Source organism: Onychostoma macrolepis, chromosome 03 (genome assembly GCF_012432095.1).
Source record: "Onychostoma macrolepis isolate SWU-2019 chromosome 03, ASM1243209v1, whole genome shotgun sequence".
In the NCBI taxonomy this organism is placed as follows: domain Eukaryota; kingdom Metazoa; phylum Chordata; class Actinopteri; order Cypriniformes; family Cyprinidae; genus Onychostoma; species Onychostoma macrolepis.
This window is the reverse complement of record NC_081157.1, coordinates 575,625-596,598: the sequence shown is the minus strand read 5'-3', so window position 1 is coordinate 596,598 and position 20,974 is coordinate 575,625. Positions and strand designations below refer to the sequence as shown.

Here is a 20,974-nt window from a genome sequence, read left to right as displayed (position 1 = left end):
ATCATGAGTCATATTTGTCTCTTACCAAAGTTAACCGTGGTTTATTACAATAAAAGTAGAGTAACCATATTTTTTTTTTGCTGATTGATGTAACATCTGCATATGATCCTTGATGGTCGTTGGGATCTTTATGTCTTAAGAGACCCTTTTAGCCTTTTGACATTTGCATATAATTCACAGCCTGGCCCCACATTCTACCGTTATATGGGTGCTAATTGCCAAGGGTTGTCCCCCCCACTGTCAAAATATGCTAAACAGATCAACTATCTTGTGTCTCCAACGGACTTCAAACACATTCCAAGAGAACTAAATGACCCTCGGTACCAGGCCTGTGGACTACACCCAAGATTACAAGATGCATAACACACACATAGAGGCATTTTCTTTATTTAGACCATAATTAATCAGTTACAAATGTATCTGGTATATGCATGTGCTGTTTGTATCATTTCCTTATTATATTAGCCTAGTTACCACTCGTTATTCGTATTAGTAAGCTCTAAACACTCATATTCAGAGGTATGAAGGTATCTCTGGTTTAATACCTTTCAGATGTCTCTTTCTTGATATCAAAATGATCTGCTCTTTATTCCTCACACAATGATGTACACTATGTGATCGTGAAATGCATCACACTATTTTTACAGTACTGTGGGGAAAATTACACTAGTCTCCAGATCAGTCGTAAAACATGCAAATGAGGTGTCAAGTGGGACAAAGAAACATTTTCCCGCTGAAACTATGAGCCTTGTTATTGGTCAAACTAACCAAAATGGGTGTTACAGGGAAAACAGATAAAACTTCTCCCACACCAAAAGCTTTGGCTCTCTTTACTTTCGGTGCCCTGGAGACACACTTATCACCTTGGAAACCTCACGGCTCCCCTTCCGGGGGGAGTCCGATCTTCTGGCAGATTTTAAGATCAGTAACTTTGTCAACTCACTTCGGACTAACCAACCCATGGCTGGAATGACGAAGCTCCTAAAGGAATCCATCAGGAATCTACGCATTATACATGCACCAGGATGCTTTACTCAGCACCCACAAAACCCATGCAAGTAACCGCTTGTTAACTATCTAGATGCGCTTCTAGGCTTCGACCCCTTTTAATTGAGGTGATGTGATTATCTAATGGTTCATAACAGGTTGTAGATAGCTGATGTTAAAATCCTGCCATACTTTCTCTTGCGCGCGAGCGCTCTCTCGCTCTCTCTCTCTGTCTCTCTCCATGCCTTCCTTGCATTGCAATCTATGTTTAATTTGTGTATGTCTGTGTCTAGTTCTATGTTACATGTTCCCCTGTAGTGTAGTTTAATAAACATCCATAAGTATTCACACTTGGTTGTCTGTGTCTGCTGCTCTCAGAACGAGGTCACTTTAACGTCCGGTCTTGTTACATGCTCGGAAGCAATGTTTCAGTAAGGAAATTATTTGTCGTGGCCAGAGAAATAACTTTCCTTAAAGTCAATAGAAGGGTCCGTACTGCGGACGAACTAATCATTTTATTGTACTATTAATACTACAGCTAATTCCTGAAGATGGATATATGATTGATAACCCGTTATGATTAATTATGTTCATCTCATAAAGCAAATATGCTACATTGATTACAAGTACTAAAACTATGGTTGTAAATTAAAACAATGTGATATGCAGTATTATTATAACTTGACTGACAAGTCTCTGGGGAATATCCAAATTCCATATGATGTATTCTAGTGTGATAACGTTAATTGTGACAACTCAAACCATAATGATGACTTGTGTAACATGTATGATGAAATTGTGATGGTATTAAACAATGCAAACAAATCATTTAGTAACAAAAGATCTAAACGATACAGTATTAGACCAGGATGGAATGAGCATGTGAGTATACTCCATCAGCAAGCGAGAGAAGCCTTTATAAACTGGGTCACTGCTGAGAAACCAAGGAATGGCCCTAAATGTGATGTAAAGAAACAAGCTGTCACAGAGTTTAAATATGCTGTTCGCTTCATAAAAAGGAGCGAACATACTCCCAGAGCTAACTCTTTGGCTCAAAACTTATTACAAAATGATATACGAGATTTCTGGAAAGAAGTCAAAGTTATGAATGCCCTCTAGTGTTGAGGGGTTACTGGATCTGAAAATATTGCAGATGTTTGGAGAAAGCATTACAGTGACCTATTCAATTGCGTTAAACGTGACGATTTCAATATTGGGAATGTGTCTTTTAATAATGAGGTTATCAAGGCTGAGGAAGTAACTTCTGCTTTAGGAAAATTAGTGAATACATCTTGTGGCCTAGATCAGATCACAGCAGAGCATTTGAAATTTGCTAGCCACAGACTTGTTGTTTTACTAGCCTTATGTTTTACTGGAATATTGATTCATGGCACATTGCCCAGTTCTATGCTTTCTGTCTTGCTGGTACCGGTAATTAAGGACAAAACAGGGAAAATATCTAGCATAGACAACTATAGGCCTATTGCCTTAGCCAGCGTGATGTCTTCTAAGGTATTAGAGATAATATTACTGGATCGATTTCAGCAATATGTTATTACCAATGAGGAGCAGTTTGGTTTTAAAAGTAAGCATGGGACTGATATGTGTATCTATGGTCTGAAAGAGGTTGTGAGTAAGTACAGAAGGTAGTACTCCACTATGTGTCTGTGCTTCTTAGATGCCTCCAGAGCCACTGGAGAACCACTGCCCAACTTGTGGTGCAGTTACAGTAAAGATAAATTTAACAAGTTGCATACAATGATGCATTGCGACTCTTATTAAAAGTCCCTGGTGGACAAGTGCCAGTCAGCTTTTTGTTCAGAATCATGTGCCATGTTATATGCTGTTATCAGAAATTTTGTGAATAAATTTATAAAGCGTCTTGAGGTCTCTAAAAATGAAATGATTGTGATCTTAGAGAAGAGCACTGTTAGGTATACCTCTGCACTGTGGAGGCACTGGAGAAAGTGCTTATATGGACATCAGATGTAAATTATTTTCTTGTTGTTTGTTGTTGTTATTCATGCTGTATGCTGTTCTTTTTTATATGATAAAATTTCCGATTCATGATTTATTATAGATTTGATATCGAATGATGATCCACCAAAACTAAAGTAACGAGCCTGGTTTGAAAATGTAAGAAGTAGAAAGTACAGATATTTGTGCAAAATGTAAGGAGTAAAAGTAAAAAGTAGTCAGAAAAATAAATAGTGAAGTAAAGTACTGATACCAGAAAAATCTACTTAAGTACAGTAACGAAGTATTTGTACTTCGTTACTTCCCATCTCTGGGAAAAATGAATGCATATGAACACAATAGTTTCAAATTAAATCAAATATAATGAATATACAAACATAATAATTTCCAGAATATTAAAATAATTGACAAAGGAAGAGTTTTGATATCAACCCAGCTTTTGTGGCCCTAACTTAACTTCCGTTAGACATCCAAATAGAATCAATAACAACAGCTAAGTCCCTCCAGAGTAGATTATGTTTTGATAAGCTAAATATGTTTACTGCGTAAATCAGACGGACATATTGAAAATGCAAATTCATTCTCTGCCAGCAGGAGGTGCTTTAAAGCGGGAGAACTAGAGGTTTCCCCGGTAACGGCTGTACACCCCAGGTGAAAAAGAAATATATTTAAATTGTGCTTTTTCAGACACACTTAATATATTTATATTATACTGTACTAATTGCGTATTAAATGTATTATTTTGAAACAACTTTAAGTATATTAAGTGTATTTCAAGATATGCTTAAGTTCAATTTTAATCTATTTGTAATATATTTAATATATTGAAATTGTGTTAAACTGGAACCACTTTAAGTATATTTAGTGTAATTTAAGTGTATTTTTAAAAATACATTTAAAATGTACTTGTAATACTTCATGAACTACAGGTAAGGTATATTTGAAGTATCGTTTTAATGTGCTTCAAGTACATTTCAATTGTATTTCAGCTTATTAGAAATGCATTAGCATTACACTACTAGTATATTATATTATATTTATTAGTATTATATTTTTCAATATATACACACACTTGATATTTAGAAAACTTTAATGTATTATATATTGTGTACATTACAAATATTTATGAAGTACATTAAAAAAGTACAGCAGCATATATACTTTGGTGAAAAACAAAAAACATACTATTAAATGTATTAAAATTGCACTTGAAATACAAGTATGTTTATAGTATTTTTGTATTACTACAAACATACTCAAGTACATTTTAAAACATTATACAAAAAACATAAATGAAAAAAAGACTGAAATGCTATGGAAGAGCCATCTTATCCATTTGTAGAACATTTCAGTTATACCTGTATTACTGAAAAGTAAAGAATTTTACATCAATGAATAAATAAAAATTACAATGCAATTTTCTGAAGAAAAAAAAACATGTAAAGTGAATAGATGTGTGTGCAAAGACTGAAGATGATAAAGTTCAAGCAACAGAATAGGGAGGGATGGAGGGGTTTTGGAGGTGGACGAGGAGGTGGTGTAGGGATGGTGATGAGAGGATGACGATGATGCCCTGGCGGCTTAGATGGTGTTTGGCACATGGCACAGACCCAGAGCATCCCAGTGCTGACAACACACGGCGGAGTCGAGGGAGGGAGGAGCCAAGATGTAGATGGTGTGGCTGCCGACATCTGGGGGCCGACCGATGGAGACAGAGCTGGTGGATCCGAAGCCGCAGACTAAGGGCCAATGGAGCTGAGCGTCCTCGCAGGTTCCGGAGACCTGGGCACAGCCTAGTCAGTAGTGTCTTGCAGCTTTAGAAAAAAAACAAAACAGAAACAAAATTAGATAACAGATTTTTACATGAATGACTGAAAAGAAGCACAAATTAGCCACCTGGAATGGACACATTGCTAACGTTTTTCTTCCAAGATTGACCGAATCCCCCTCTATTAGCCCTGATTCAAAAATCTCTATAACAGAGGTGATACGACATTCAAATATATTTACTATTCCTTTGCTTGTCTCTGCATTTAGATTTCAGTTTGTCTTCTATAGCAGCTGATCTAATAAAACAACAAATGTTAATATTTCTCACACACACACACACACACACAAAAAAGGCAAATGATGATTGATGATTTGTTTTCTATGTAAAAATGACAGAACAATGTACCTGGTCGGAAATATAGTCAAAAACCTTCCCAGCCTCAGCAGTTTCAGATGTACCGTATGCTTTTATAAGCAACCCTTCTTACAATTTAATCTTTGTTCTTATCTGTAATGAGAAATATATATATTAGAAAATAAAGTCATAAGGTTGTCAAGCTTGAACAAATATAGACACCAATCAACCAACACTACCGCAGTTGGGTAATCAGCTCAAGACAAAGTAATTGTATGTTCATAATCATGGTTTTATAAAGATCATTAACCTCATTACAATGAAGCCAAATTGTTCAGGAAATCAGAAATAAATATACTTCATGTTGCAAATAAAAGAATGTTGATGTTAACTAATTTTATTTTATTTTTTTCTGCCAATGCATGTGTCAGAAACATGATTGGTACAGACAAATAACGTTAATTAAATACAAATCTTACCTGAAGTCACAGTGAGGTTCTGAAGCCAGACGCAGAAGCTGGTAACAATAAGAACATACCGCTTTATGCCATGGTCTGTCTGAATACTGGATTCTGATTGGCTGGCAGGTGTTGATTAAATTCGTTGAACTGCAGGTAGTTCCAGGTCAGTTTAATCACGTTCTATATTAATGCGCTTCCTATAAACATTGGTAACCATAGTAACGTGAATAGTAATACAGACGAAAATAACCGTCATTTTTATCGTTCCGGTCAAATATTGCAGCACAAATATTATTAACATCTTTAATATGTGAATGCTGGTAAATGACCATGACATAAACGGGATAATCAACGGCTAGCTGTGCATTAAACGATCTGAATGCACTCCGCTGCGCGTTGGGTGGTTCTTCGCCTCCACGTCGTGCATTCAAATCGTTTAATGCACAGCTAGCCGTTGATTATCCCTTACATATTTTCTAATTAATTTCATAATTCCCCCAAAACAATTTGAATTCTGCCATCACTCACCCTTAAGATCCTCCAAACCATCTAAGACTTTCGTTCATCTTCGAAAGAAAAGCGGAGATATTTTAATGAAATCTGAGAGATGTATGTCCCTCCGATGAAAAGATTCATCAAAGATGTTCACGTTTCAAAAAGTTCATCGTAAAAAAACCTCGCCAAAGTAATCCATATGAATTGCGTGGTTTCCTCCAAGCGCCCTAAAGAGACACGATCACTCTATATAATATAACACTGTCTAAATTTAGACTTATATTCACATTCAAGGGACATTTGCACGCACATCATATCTGATTTACGAAGCTCTCTGCTGCGAGCTCATTATCATACGAACCAATCAGAGATGTTCAATGGCTCTGGAACCAATCAGGTTTAGTCTGTGTTGTTTGAATTTAAACAGAAATAAACGTGTTTTTTTCTTTGTTTTTTTTTTTCCTCATTTCAGATATGATGTTGAAATCCTTGTGGGAATTTCAGAAATGTATATTAGAAAATAAAGGCGTCAAGCTTGAACAAATTTATAAACAGCTAGCTTATTACAATTAATGTATCATGTAATGAACAACAGCCTAATCAACCAAAGTAGCATAACCCATATTAAACAACATATTTTAAATACTGCAATGGTTAATAATATTTGACAAAAGGTTTGTACATTGTAAATGTAAAAAATGTTTTTCAAAATATCGTACTTTTCCAAATATTAAAATTATAAATACATAAATATTTAAAATATAATCATGTGTAGGCCTACTGCAATATAAAGTACATTAAAAACCTACTAAAAGTGTAATCATTTTGTTATGTTCTTACACAAAGTACACATAAAATATATTTTAAGTAAGAGTAACATAAGTGTGTTTTTTTGTAAATACACTAAAACATCACTAAAAGTATGCTTGTGTTTAGTATATTCCTTAAAAGTGTAACTAGGAATATATTTATTAACATAGTATTTCTACTATACTTTTTAGAAATATAATAATAGTGTGCTTGTGTTTAGCATATTCCTTAAAAGTGTAATTAAGCATATATTTATTACCAAAGTATTTCTAGTATACTTTTTATGAACACATTAAAAGTATGCTTCTGTTTAGCATATTCCTTAAAAGTGTAATTAAGCATATATTTAATACAAAAGTACTTCTAGTATACTTTTTAGAAATATATTAAAATGCAATTCAGTATATTTTTAATGCACTTCAAATAAGCATGTTGGGAATACAAATGTATTATAAACATACTACTTGAATTTCAAGTATATTTTTAATACATTTAATACTACGTCTTTTTCACCTGGGACAAAACAGCGCTGAGCTTACAAACGCTGCTTTATCAGGCATTACATGCGAGATAACATCGGACATTTTCTAAAGACAGTTGTCCTTCAGAAATACAGTGAAATAAAAACACCCGCGCCTCGTTTTCATTTTTAAACGTGCATTACGTGCTCATGTTTATTCAACAAAGCCTTTTCGGAAAATCGGTCAGTTTTGATATCGTGGCGGATCGCCACAAATAAATAAATGTATGTGAAACACATCCCACAGCACAACAACCTTAGCCCAACTTCATTACTCATCACTTTAACTTTAACTGTGTGTGTAGGCTATTAAAAAGTACAGTGTATGTTTTGGCTAAATGGCTTGCAAATATAAGATTGATAATATAAGACTGTTCTTAGGTCATACATACCATGTAATATTAGAATAGGTACCCCTTAGTTTCAAAATACTTACGGTAGAAATAATTTGTAATTTTACAGGTTATTACCCCTTTATTCCCCGAACTTAGCATATTATTCCCATATTATACCTACACGGAGGTACTGAATAGGTAAACTGTAATTACAAAAAAGTTACGCTGTAAATTCTGTTCACTTACGCTGTACGTTACGAGCTGTAATCTAAAGCGTAACCAATAATTTTGATTTTAGAGATAAAGATTGTAAATTACATGAACACTACATGTCATATCGTGAATTACTTGTTATACATATGCTATCATGACTTCAGAGCAATAATTGTTGATCTAACATATTACTGTACTACTGGTTTGTAGGAGAAATATTTGAGAACATGAGAAAAAGAAAATGGAACAATGATGTCTCTTGATTCTCTTATTAATGTAGGATGAAGAGATACAGGTCAGGGATTAATAACAAGCTACACTTTTATTAACAGTTTAGATTTTCTCATGGAGTCCCGTCAGTCTCAGTGCTGAAACTCTTTATACATTCTAGACAGCTCAGAACCTACGAGTATAGCATATTATACTGACTTTCATACAGTCAGCTATCATTAATACAGGTTCATATGTTAATGATTCTTCATGATGTTAAATCATACGCTAAAGGTTCAGTTTTACTGGAATCACACTCTGCTAAGCTCCTGTTATTTTAAGGGAAACAGTAGGTAACCACTGAAAGTGTTGTGGTTATTCAGGTTATCATGTATCCTTCTTCCAGACCAAAGTCTCACATAGACAACATCTCCAACCTCCAGAATCAACACAACTCCATTTGAGGAGTTTACAACGTACTGAGCCTGATGACCATGTGCCATAACCACCTTCTCTCCGTTCTTCATAATGGAGACAGTTGATGGAGTTGAGGGATTAGCATGATCATAGACAGAGAAGGTGAACATGTACGCTGCTTTCAGTGGAGCTGTGAAAATACCTGAAGCAGATAACAAGAGATAAAGAAGAGAATCAGCTGTGCACAGCGTAATAGTTTAGAAACAACAGATCATTTGATTCTCTTTTTCACATTACACAACTGCAGAGAGGTTTGAATGGAGAAGGATTCTCGTTACTATAACTGAGTTTTGTCATTGATAATTACCTGTAATTGGGTTGTAGGCGTTCCCTATGTTTGTGAAGACGTTCCTGTAGGTTAGTGTGATATCAGTGGTGAAAGGACCGATATGTCCACTGCCAGACTCCATCAGTGAAGCTGAAAATGCTATTTCTCTGTCTGTGATTGAAAAGCAATACTGTGATATATTACTGTATTACACTGAGGATGTATTAATATAATTCAAACACAGTTTCACCTCTATTTTCCTTTCTCAGCTCCTCCACTTGACTCTCAGTAAGATTAGAAATTTCTGTGAAGGAATAAGGATTGTGTTAAATGATGTTTAAAATGCTTATTATTAGGGATGTCCTAATCAGGTTTTTTGTGCCGCCGATCCGATCCGAGTCATTGAATACCCAGCAAACAAAAAAAGGTCCCCGGGACGTCCCCTAAATGGCCTCTGCACACGTCCCCTGGACGTCAGCGTGTAGGGTCCCCTTGATGTCCTCCGGACGTTCACAGGACGTGCAGCGGCCATTCAGGACGTTTAGGGGACTTTCACTTTAAGTCCTCTGAATGTCATTTTATTTTACTTCTAGGCTAATCATAGACAACAGACACGTTGTATGGAGCAAAATATGTTTATTTTAATTGAACAATTGTAAAGTTGCAGTTCTCTTTGTGTGTGTGTGTGTGTGTCAGCTGTGGGGTTCGTCCGATGCGATTCTTCCCATTGTCTTCTAACCTAAAACAACAAAATGAACACATTCAGTAGAGTTATGATCTTATATTTCTGAATTATAGTTTTTCAATTGAAAAAAGATTCGTAAAGATTTTTGACGATTTGGATTTAGCCCAAGCGATCTGAAATTTAGCGCGTATATGAAGATAGATGTCCCAAGACTTTTTGCAGCATATAGGTGTCTCAGTGTGTATTTTTACCATATGGAAATTCAATATTTAAAGTTAAATATCTGTCAATATTATATATGTTTAATCATTTCAGCTTTACATGCTAACGTTAGCTTCGCAAGTGTTCAAACAGGCTAACGGTGAGCAGCCGTACACGACGGACAACTTCAGCAAGATTTTCATAAAATGTAAGCATAACGAGATACACGGTGGTTACGGTAGTTAATGTCTACAAATATAAAAGTAAAAACACCTTTTCGACCGACAAAAGCGAAAACTCAAGGCCGTGTCTGAGGAAATCACAGAGGACCGTTAACTGTTAACTATGCAGCTGAGCGTTGCCATGATACCATGGATCTCCCAATGTGGCTATATTACACTTTTTTTTTCTTTTTTTTTGCATAGCAGACAGTCTTAAATACAATAACTAAAATAATTATTTAGCCTAAATAACTTTTCTTGTCGGCTTACCAACAGTTTGATATGTAAATGGGTAGAATTAATTTATTTGTCTTACCTGTTATTTTCCACTTTCTTTTCCATGTTTTCCTTGACTGCATTCATCACTCTATAACATCGAGCTCCTGGGATTCAACCTTATTTTATCCATAAATGGGGAATATTTTCATTTTCAATATTTATTTTCATTCTCATTCATGGGATTCTGATTCTGAATACATACGCCTAATTGTAGCCTATATTCAATTATATTATTGAAGGGTATCATGTTTTTGATGTTTAAATGATAGCCTAACTGCTGAAAACAGACTCCTGATTTGAAGACATTTTTAATTACAGAAGTTACTCCTATATACTTTTTCTAGAAATGAAAGTTGTTCATTTTTAACATCAACTTTATTTTACAATGAATCTTATACTATAGTAAAAAAAATAAAAAAATAATATCAATCTGCAAAAAAAATAAAATAATGTTTTTGAACTTTGCATTCCATTATCAGAGTTAAATGAAGGGATTTTGTTTTAAGGAATAACCTCATACCCTTTAAAATCCTATATGGGTTTTTAGTTTAATTTTTTCTTTGTCTGAGTTGCAAGGTGTCAGGTCTGATGATAAAAGCCCACACATGGACTGGATTTTTCAAGTGTTGTTATGGAAATGGCAGATGAGGGACGAAACCAGGACATTCACAAACTGGCTCGGACGAATGTCCTCCGAACGTCCGCCAGCGAACATTACAAAGCGGACGTACTCCAGACCTAAACGGACGGACAGCCGACATAAAACACACTTGATTGGCCTGATCCTGATACTTGAGATCGGCTCGGGACATCCCTGCTTATAATAGATAACACGATTTACACAGTGACTATTCAATTTTACACTAATATTTACACTATGCAGTGTAGGGGTGACCCCGAATAGTCGAAGATTCGATGCTTCGATTCGAGGAGCCTGATTCGACTCCCAATCTCTCAGCAGAATATTCACGGGGTGTTATGATCAGAGCCGATCCTCCCAATACGCAGAATAGCAAGCCCCCGAAACACCTCTCAAAGATGTTTTAATTTTAGTTTCGTTTTTGAATTTGGCTTATGAAAACATGAATGATCATTTCTTTTAATGCGGTACGCTGTCACGCTCTCTTCTTAAAATCAGTCAAATCATGTAACGTGAATGTCATACAGTCTCTTGCTCGAGACTAAAAAAAGCGAGTTGAAAGCATAGAGCCGCGGAAGAGATGCTGTTTCTCGAGCGCTTTCCGTGAAACACGGACAAATGCGTTTCATCCATCATCGTTTCATCTCGAAATGCCGTGTTTCTGCTCGTTGTTTCTTGAAGAAGGCGTCCACAAAAGGAGTTCATTCAGAGTCGCGCAGACATGTTCACTTCTGCATTCGGGTCATTTTGTGGAGATAGCCTATAAGTCGTAATATATTAACATTATGCTGTATAAATAACGAAGCGTGTTCTATATGAGATAAATGAGTTAAATCCTATTGATTATAAACCTGCTATCAAATGCTTCACTCTACTGGTCATATTCAGCACGCGTAGCTCAAATGCTCAAATTGACTGAGAGCACTGTTGTAAAAATAAATAAATAAAATGTGTTGTGAATAGGTTGTTTGCAATCACGTGATTCTGATGTAATGCAGCTGGAGGGCAGGAAGTGATTTTTCTCCATAGGAATCACTAGCAGAAATGCGAAATTCCTGTGTTTTGCGTTGTTTAAGGATGCTCGAATCGGCCAAATCGAGAAACTACAAGGAGCTTTTTTATCGTGTACGATAATGTGTTATTCATAAGGGGAAAAGTCAAAAAATTGACTGAAAAACACGAAAAAGTGGCATCCCAGATAGCAAAATATACTCGGCCCCAGTTAGATTCTCACCTGCCGGAGACTTCGCCTACCCCTCGGCCCGACTCTGTCTGCCGCACTCACTGTCCGATTCCAGGCCGAGTCAATAGGGCCAGATGCAGCGGCCATTAGTGAGCCGACACTGCTGCATCCGACACTGAAGTGCACAGCGCGCCGGACGTGGCCGTTTAGCATTGAGTGAATTCTGACTGTCTCACGCTGAATGCGTGAGCGGTGGCGGTCCAATCTATTTTTATCTTTATTAATATTTTAATATACTATTATATCTTATATTATATTAACCAGGCATTTGCACACCCCTAATGCACTGCATTGCACTGGTGTTTTCCTCTGAGTGAAACTGATAAAAGAGTGAATGTTCTGGTAAGATACCATCAGTTTTCTTGTTCAGCTCTTCCAGGATGACCGTCTGTTGTTCTGCAGTTTTCTCTGCATCCGTCAGTCGCGTCTCTAAGGCTTATTTAAGCAGAGAGATAACACAGTTCACACTCAATTTTACACTAACATTTACAGTATGCAGTGTATTACAATTCTGTTTTACTCTGAGGATCACTGATAAAAGACTGAATTTTTAATGAGGTACCATCAGTTTTCTTGTTCAGGTCTTCTCTCAGCTGTGTCTCTAAAGCTCTGATGTGGGCTTTCTGCTCTGTAACGGTGGCGGTCAGCTCTCTCAGTGCTGCGTGGATGTCAGGGAAGCTCAGATGGCAGTATTGTTGGCTGTCAGTCGAAGCTTCATCTCTCAGAGAGTCTGTCTGAGGTGGATTCTGTCTTCTGTCCTCATTGCTGAGCTGTTGACTGATCTCATTCTCAGCGAGTCCTCCATCTACCTGCTGCTGTACCACAAACACAAAGCTTTCCAGCAGCAGCAGCGTACATAACCAACCCTTCATTCTTCACTGATGTTCGTGTCCAGCTCTTGCTCTGTCATCCCCACAGACCCTCATGCTCTTTTATAGTCCCTGATTTACTGTCCTTTGTACTTGATTTATAATGCTTCAGATAAAAAAGTAGTTAATTGTTAATCGTATTTAAAGGGATGTTCCGGGTTCAGTAGATCAGGGTTTATATAGAGATTCTTAAATTGAATTTACTACCTTTTTACCACCTATTTTACTACCATCAAAATATTTTTACTACCAACACGGCTTCAAACTTCAACTGTAGCAGTGTTAAGTGTTAAGTAAAGTGACAAGTAAAGACATGAAATATCTTTCCAAAATGAATTAATAACATATTTAATCACAATTTAATGAGGCAATTATAACTTAATTTCAACACTGGGAGGGAGAGATAGAGAACCAGAGAGAGCGAGAAAGAGAGAGAAAGAGATAAAGAGATTGAGAGAGCATAAACAATTAATTGAATTAACAACAAACATAAAAGTTGCTAGGGCAGGATCACAAGTGCCTCAGCTGTGCGGCCTTTTCTTCGATCAATTTTTCCACTTGGAGAAGTTCTGCTTTTTTGTTTATTAAGACCTGCTCCAAACAGTAGCAGCCTGGGAAAAAAAAGGACAAATGACGTTGAAGGTGAATTTAAGGAAAGAGTTTTCCTGAAGACTGATAAGATTCACTATGAACTCGCACTTCTCTCCCCCTGCTTTCTCACCGCTGTCTCCTGTGCACGCTCCCCAGCTACTCCGCAGCAGCGTCTGTCACCATGGTAACGGCTTCAGCCTAGACCACAGCAGAAACTTCGCTGGGAAATGTAGCTTCTGTGAATGCTACCATGTTACTTAATCAGTAAAATAGTTTCACTTCTAAAAAGCTATTGATGTAGAAAATAGCGACGCTACTGAGAAATGTAGGTAAACTAGTAACGGCGCTGTTTTGAATGCCGCTACTGCCCAACACTGCCCCTAACCAATAACGTTAAGTATATAAAAATAAACTTACTTTGATGTGCTGCAACAGATCCTCAGCTCTTCCATGTCCCAGAAATTGTGAGCCAAAATACCTCGAGCGGACACAGCCATCCTCCAAAAAACGAATGTGTATGTCCATTTGTTTTTTCTTTGACGATTCATTCAGACTCTCATCAAACATAAGTACGTATGGTCCGGCATGATTTATAGCTTCAACCAGTTGCTTCTTAAAATAGGGGGCGATGCCAAATTTGATCATGTAGCTGGTCTTGTCTTTGGCCAAAGCGAACGATTTGGCGATTTGGGAATCCGGGAACATCATGCTAAACAGCTCTCCTATGCCATCATTGGACTTGAACGAGTGGTGTTTCACTGCCAAGTCTAAACACCATAGTACTTCAGCCTGTAGCGTAGCGGTGGTGGTGCAGATCGTCTGTATGCTGGTGGTAGGATTACTGGCAGTGGACTGCGAGGAGCGAGCAGGCAAGGTTGAGGGAGCAGTGGAGGTTGATGCCGTCGATGTAACTTTAGCCGTTGGTCCAGCACAAAACAGCGACAGCGGTAGCTGGGTGTCACGTCCCCGCATCCTGGCTTGGTGGCTAGTAGACTCCCTGTGGGAATTAACCGCCTTCACCCCCATCCAAGTAATATGTATCGTTTTCTTGCAAACCTTGCAAAAAGCTTCTCGGCTGTTTCCAACTACTGGCCTAAGCCAGTCTTTAAACCGAGCGTCCTCCAGCCAGAGGTCCGAAAACTTGCACTTGCCCATATTTACTTGGTAAACTTCTTCATGGAAGTTTAGTAAGGAAATAGGCCTGCACACGTAAGTTACCCTAATTGAAAACCATATAGACCCAGTTAGATGGGGCTTCGAAAATTTACTACCTCGTCAGATGACGTTTACTACTTTTTACTACTTTTTACTACTTTTTACTGGCCTTAATTTGGCATAATTTAATTTACTACCTTTTACTACTTTTTACAACCCCGCGGAAACCCTGTAGATGTTCAACTCTATTTATGATGTTTGTGGCACAATGTCGAACACAACAAAAAAATAATTTGATATAAATTGTCACCACCACTTTCTGATATCCATGTGCATCTTACAAAAATACTAGGTTTACCAACTGACTGAAAGAAATAAAGAAAGAAATACAAACAAATAAACACTGAATATAAGTTTACAGAGACAAAATGTATTTCTGTAGTGATTGATACCATGCCACAAATGTTGCTGATGGAGTTTGAATGTTATTTCCCCCACATGTAACAACATCCTATATCAACAGTGCATGGATTAATACACAATAAAAAAATGAAAATAAATAAATAAATCCTATTCTTACCTTACTATTAATGTATAATTAAATTATAGAATATACTGAAGATGGCAGCCTATATGTATAAAACACAAGAAATGGTATCCTTTTGCAGAAAAACTTTCCACACAACCTCTGCTCAGGAATTGCTTTATGACCTCAGCAGGCCATTGATCAAAGACTGATCCAATCACCATGTGCTCTTTCACTGATCACAATACTTCATTTATAAAACCTAAAGGTCACTGCACACTGAGTCCGAAACTTTCGTCCATCATAAAAAAATTTGGATGGGGATAATTAGTTTTTCACATCCGTAGCAAGCATTTTCAGGTGTTTTGACAACTCAGCCACCGTAGAAGCAAACGCCAAAATTGTATGTTGGTTTCAATGGTTAGAGAGTCAGACTTGTGTAGCAAATTAGCTCAAAAGGGAAATATTCATAATTAATTATAACTGGTTATAATTAATAATAAATATTTAGAGTAGATCTTAGAATTAACTGTAGCAGAATCAATATTACAATTATTTGATCTGTCCGTCCACCGAGCAGACAATATAATCATTTATCAGTTCTAGGAAAGGTTATTTTCCTGGCCAAGGAAGAATATCTTTCCTACTTTATGCAGTACTAGCAATAGTTTAGCATGTAGCAAGGAGCAACATTCAGTGACTTCGAATTCTGAGCAGAACACAGAGACAATCAATTGTGAATATAAGGGATTTAATAAATGAAACTATAACTAACATACACTAAATTAAGCAAAACATATATACAGAATGAAGGAAAGTAAGGAAAGAGATATAAATATAACTTTATAAAAAATATCTGTTTTGGAGCTAACAAGCTTTACATAAATCTTTTTTGTCCTACATCCGAGTATGAATGCTGATTCTGAAGCCCAATTGCGAGACAGTGTGGGGAAGGCAGTCAAATAAGCTTTCAAATAAGATTATTTTTCTTACCCCATTGGCAGATTATTTTGCTTGTTCTAAGATAAAACTCAATTTTAATTTTTTTTTTTTTTATGAAAACAAAACAATCATTTTTACTTGTCTAGAAAATCCTTCTTGATTTAAGAATTTCTAGATATTTTGATTGAAAGCAAGGCAAAAAATCTAAGTAAGAAAAGGATTTTTTGCAGTGTAGTCTTAGACTTGGTCTAGTCCAGATTTTAATAGGCTGATTTCCTGAAGGAAGACTACAGCTAATTGTGTCTTAAATTAAACCTACCAGGAGGCAGGTTTAACTTCAGATTAACGTTGTGTTTCCAGTCTTTATATCTCAAAATTATTGGCACCCTTGGTAGATATAAACAAAGTAGCCTGTGAAAATAAATCTGCACTGTTAATCATTTTGACATTTGTTTTTTTTTATTGATTTTTTCAAAATAAAATAAAATCACAAAACCCTAACCTTTCATTGAAGTAAAATGAAAGGGGTGGGAAATTTCATTATGAAAGAATTGTTTTTCTCTAATACACACTGGCCACAATTAAAGGGTTACTCCACCCCAAAATTAAAATTTTGTCATTAATCAGTTACCACCATGTCGTTCCAAACCCGTAAAAGCTTTGTTCGTCCTCGGAACACAATTTAATATATTTTGGATGAAAACCGACTGTCCCATTGACTGCCAAGCAATGAACACGGTCAAGGCCCAGAAAAGTACAAAAAAACATCCATCTGCCATCAGTGGTTCAACCGTAATGTTATGAAGCTACGAGAATACTTTTTGTACACAAAGAAAAAAACCCCGGCTTTATTCAATAATTCATCTCTTCTGTGCAGCGCAGCTGACACAGAGCATACACTGCTTGCGTCCAGCGGATATTCTCCAAAATGGTGCTACGCTGACACAGAGGAGACGAATTGTTGAATAAAGGCGTTTAGCTAAGAGAAAACTCTTGGCTAAAAACTTTTACTACTACTTAGTGGTGAGATAAAATGTTTTGTGAATACGAGCCCTGATCTATAGTCTTAGTTGTTTTTTTTGTCTCTCATTGTGAATGATGTGGAATTTGGCCTTTTTGTTCCTTCATATTTACATATTCCATATTCCATGCTGGTGTGCTAAAATATGAATGGGAATATAGATCTTCAGAAATTTTACTCATAATAATTTCTGGGACTATAATTGTGAAAAAAAATCATGATAATTTTTTTTTAAAGATCAAAAGGATAAACAATGCAGATGTATTTTCTTTTATCATATTTTCTTAGGGTGCCAATATAACTCTGACCATGACTCACTCTCTAAAACAGCTGCTTTATGTATAACATCATAAATAATAAAAATGTTGCAAAAATGAAAACAACAACAACTGATTGCAAGAATTTATGCAAGAATTGATTAAAAAGAGATTTATATGCATTCCTTTTCTTTTATTTGACACCTGATGGGTGCAGTTTACTTTGCTTGCTTTAAAAAAAGTTATCTTCTTCAGTAACACTTTTTTTTGATTGCAGTCTTTTTTCCACTGCTATTGTTTTCCTTGGATTTGCTTCTCTGTTCCATACAATTTTAAGCTTTTCTTGGTTCATTCCATGTTTTATAGGCAACCTCTGTCATGTAATTCAAATAGGGATGTCAATTCTCAATCATTTCCATGATCGATTGTCATTTAAATTAATGATCAATTAATTGATTAATCGTTAACCTTAATACTGCGAAATGCGTCTATTGCAGTGGCATATATTCACCGGCATGACAGGATGTGCAAATGCCACTCAAAACGCAGGCTCTCACCCGAATTAAAGGGGTTTTAGTCTAAATAAAAGGCTAGTAGCAGGACTGTAAAATGAATAGATGTGATTATGATAAATTTATATTGTTTCTGTTTTAACGTACTTTTAATGTGATCTAAACTTTAAAAGCGTAATTTGTACGTGAGAGTATTATTTTCGCCTAAGATCCAGCCCGTCACCGTCACTCACAGCCGCTCGCAGGTGTTTTGCGCATGAGCCGCACGCACCCCAAAATCAAACTAATAATAATACCAGGGGGCCCCCTTGCTCTCAAAGATGTTTTCATTTTAGTTTCGTTTTTTGAATTTGGCCAGCGGTTATGAAAACATGAATGATAATTTATTTTAATGCGGTGCGCTGTCACGCTCTCAACGTAAAAATCAGTCAAATCATGTAACATGAATGTCGTACAGTCTCTTGACCAAGGCTCGATACAAAAAAAAAAAGTTGAAAGCGTACCGAGCCACGGAAGCCATTTTCCGCAAGCACGATTCGAGACGGAGTGAAACACTGACAAATGCATTTCATCCACTCTTTCTCCCCAAAGAAATTCGCTGCCCTAGCCTACCAAGATCTGCCTTTTGTGGAATATGCCAGGGAATTCTGTGGGCTCGCCGCTTTTACTACATTGGACGACGCCATGCTGAATTCCTTCTTCTGGATCGGGGCCGATTACCATCGCCCTGTGTACCTCCCAGACACCACTGGACTAAGCTGGAGGGAAGGTATCCTCCGGTGTCTGGAGAGCATCCGGTCCCAATCCAGAACCAGCCGTCAGTCAAGGCCGCTGGCCGTTCCGTCAGTCAAGGCCAAAAAGCGGAATCCAGTGTCCTGGTCGAAGGTTTAATGCATGTTCGGTCTTTTACTTGCGCTTCTGAATTTATCTGGATTTAGTTTCAATTTTAGTCTAGCTCTGTGTTTGATCTGACTCCAATTTCAAGTGATCATTAAATTTAGACTGTACTTCTAATTAAAAACTGATCAAAAATATCGATTGTATATTAATTTAGATATTTGATTATTCTGGAAATCCCATGCTTTCAATTATTCGTTCAGTGTTGCTTAGCAATTCACTTGACCAACTGTGAACACACGGCACAAACTCGCCAGTCGATCTTACTCAGAGGATACAGAGTGACTATAATGCCATTAAATAGGCTGCACCCTGCTAGCACATAATAAAAAGTGTATTTTTTCTATAATCACGAAAACTGTGTTAAGTCAGTGACAGACAGAAATCAGAAGATCCCTAATGACGAGCCCCCGCTTCATTCATTGGTACTTAAGTATGATCCGTCCTGGACGCAGATTTGTGGAAACACCAGACTACAACTCTAATCTATCATGCCAATTACATAATGAAACAATTAGAAGCCAATTTAGAAAAGATAATGCAACCCTGCTCCTGTACATAGAGACTGTGGCTATATGGGAAATAGCCAAGTGACCTACGCAGGAGACGAACAAATTTAACATAGTCACACATGTAACAGTTATCCTAATTTAACACAAGACACACGGTCTAAATGCATAGCAAAGCACTCAGATGTTTTAGAGAATAAACTTAACTAGCCTATGTGCACATGTAGTAGCGCAAACAACTATACAGTGTGCTCGATGGGCACAATGTATTTAACACAATCAGAGGTGGGTAGAGTACCCGAAAACTGTACTCAAGTAAAAGTAAATGTAATAGTCCGAATAGTTACTTGAGTAAGAGTAAAAAAGTATCAGATAAAAAAACTACTCAAGTAGTTAGTTACTAGTTACTTTGGATATACTGAATATAGTCTATTTTTATTTATATATATAGATATTTAGATAATTTTTTATACACACACACTGCCGTTCAAAATACTTTTAATGTTTTTTTTTTTTTAATGTAATTTATTTCAGTGATGCAAATCAGAATTTTTATCAGCCTGATTTATTATCAATGCTGTTCTTTTTTAGCTTTCTGTTCATAAAAGAATCCTGAACAAAATGTCACAGGTTCCAAAAAATATTAAGCAGCAAAACTGTTCCTTGTTGAAAAAACCAGCATATGCTGGTATGGTATGCTTTGAAGCATGGGATACTGGTTTGAGCACCAGCTCAACATCCAACAACCAACATCCCAGCTTCAAAACATACCATACCAGCATATGCTGTTTTTGTTTTTTTCAACAACACTGGTAATAAATCAATACATTTGAATGATTTCTGAAGGATCATATGACTCTGAAAACTGGAGTAACAGCTGATAAAAATTCTGATTTGCATCACTGAGTTAAATTAAATTATATTTTAAAGTTTAATTATGTATTATAAATGTATATAACCTCTGACACGGAGAAGAGTGAAAACTCCTCACATGACCGCTACAGAACATCTGAACATAACGAAACAAATGCACTTCTTCCGTCTGTTCTGCAAAATGTAAACAAATGTAGCCTTTATTTCTGCAAGCGTAAATATTGTGAAAATATCAATATTAATTGTGTCTCGGGTTTGGCGGGTGTTTATTTCATACTCTGTGACAGCTTATTTAATGAATAAATTATACATTGTATAGAAGGTACATGTACAACAAACTGTAATCGAATCTGTACCTGTGGAACCGACAGCACACGCGGTGTTCGTCTAATAAAGATCTTCATAGCTAGCAATAGCCTTTGCAGATTTGCTTTCAACTGACTGTTGATCCAAAGCCACGTTTTCAACGCTCCTGATGTTACAACCGCTTCAGACGACTCAGCGCGCGGCAGGGAACTGAACGAATCATTCAAACTGATTCGCGAACCGATTCACTGGTCTGCCAACTGGTTTGATCAAGCCTTCGAACAGAATTGACTCAAAAGAATGAATCATTCGCGAACGGGCATCGCTCAGTGTCCAGAAAAAAAAAAAAAAGTATACGGCGCGCTTGGA

The 20,974-nt window shown here is 36.7% G+C and overlaps 1 protein-coding gene and 1 long non-coding RNA gene across 3 annotated transcripts; both read right to left on the bottom strand.

The window, feature by feature from the left end:
* Window positions 1-4,286: 4,286 nt before the first annotated feature.
* LOC131538156 (uncharacterized) lies at window positions 4,287-6,105 on the bottom strand. The gene is made up of 3 exons (XR_009270489.1): window positions 5,141-6,105; window positions 4,975-5,030; window positions 4,287-4,778 (listed from the first exon to the last, which is right to left on the bottom strand). It is a non-coding gene; the product is annotated as an uncharacterized LOC131538156 (long non-coding RNA).
* A 2,121-nt stretch (window positions 6,106-8,226) lies between these two features.
* LOC131538150 (complement C1q-like protein 2) lies at window positions 8,227-13,313 on the bottom strand. 2 transcript variants are annotated; one of them, XM_058772029.1, is made up of 5 exons: window positions 12,710-13,313; window positions 12,499-12,582; window positions 9,129-9,182; window positions 8,918-9,049; window positions 8,227-8,752 (listed from the first exon to the last, which is right to left on the bottom strand). In XM_058772029.1, the coding sequence occupies exons 1-5, from the start codon at window positions 13,017-13,019 to the stop codon at window positions 8,466-8,468; spliced, it is 867 nt and encodes a 288-aa protein (XP_058628012.1). In that variant the 5' UTR covers window positions 13,020-13,313; the 3' UTR covers window positions 8,227-8,465. The 2 variants fall into 2 exon arrangements, with proteins under 2 accessions (XP_058628012.1, XP_058628013.1); XM_058772030.1 differs by lacking the exon at window positions 12,499-12,582 and having other exon boundaries at window positions 12,710-13,266.
* Window positions 13,314-20,974: the final 7,661 nt, after the last annotated feature.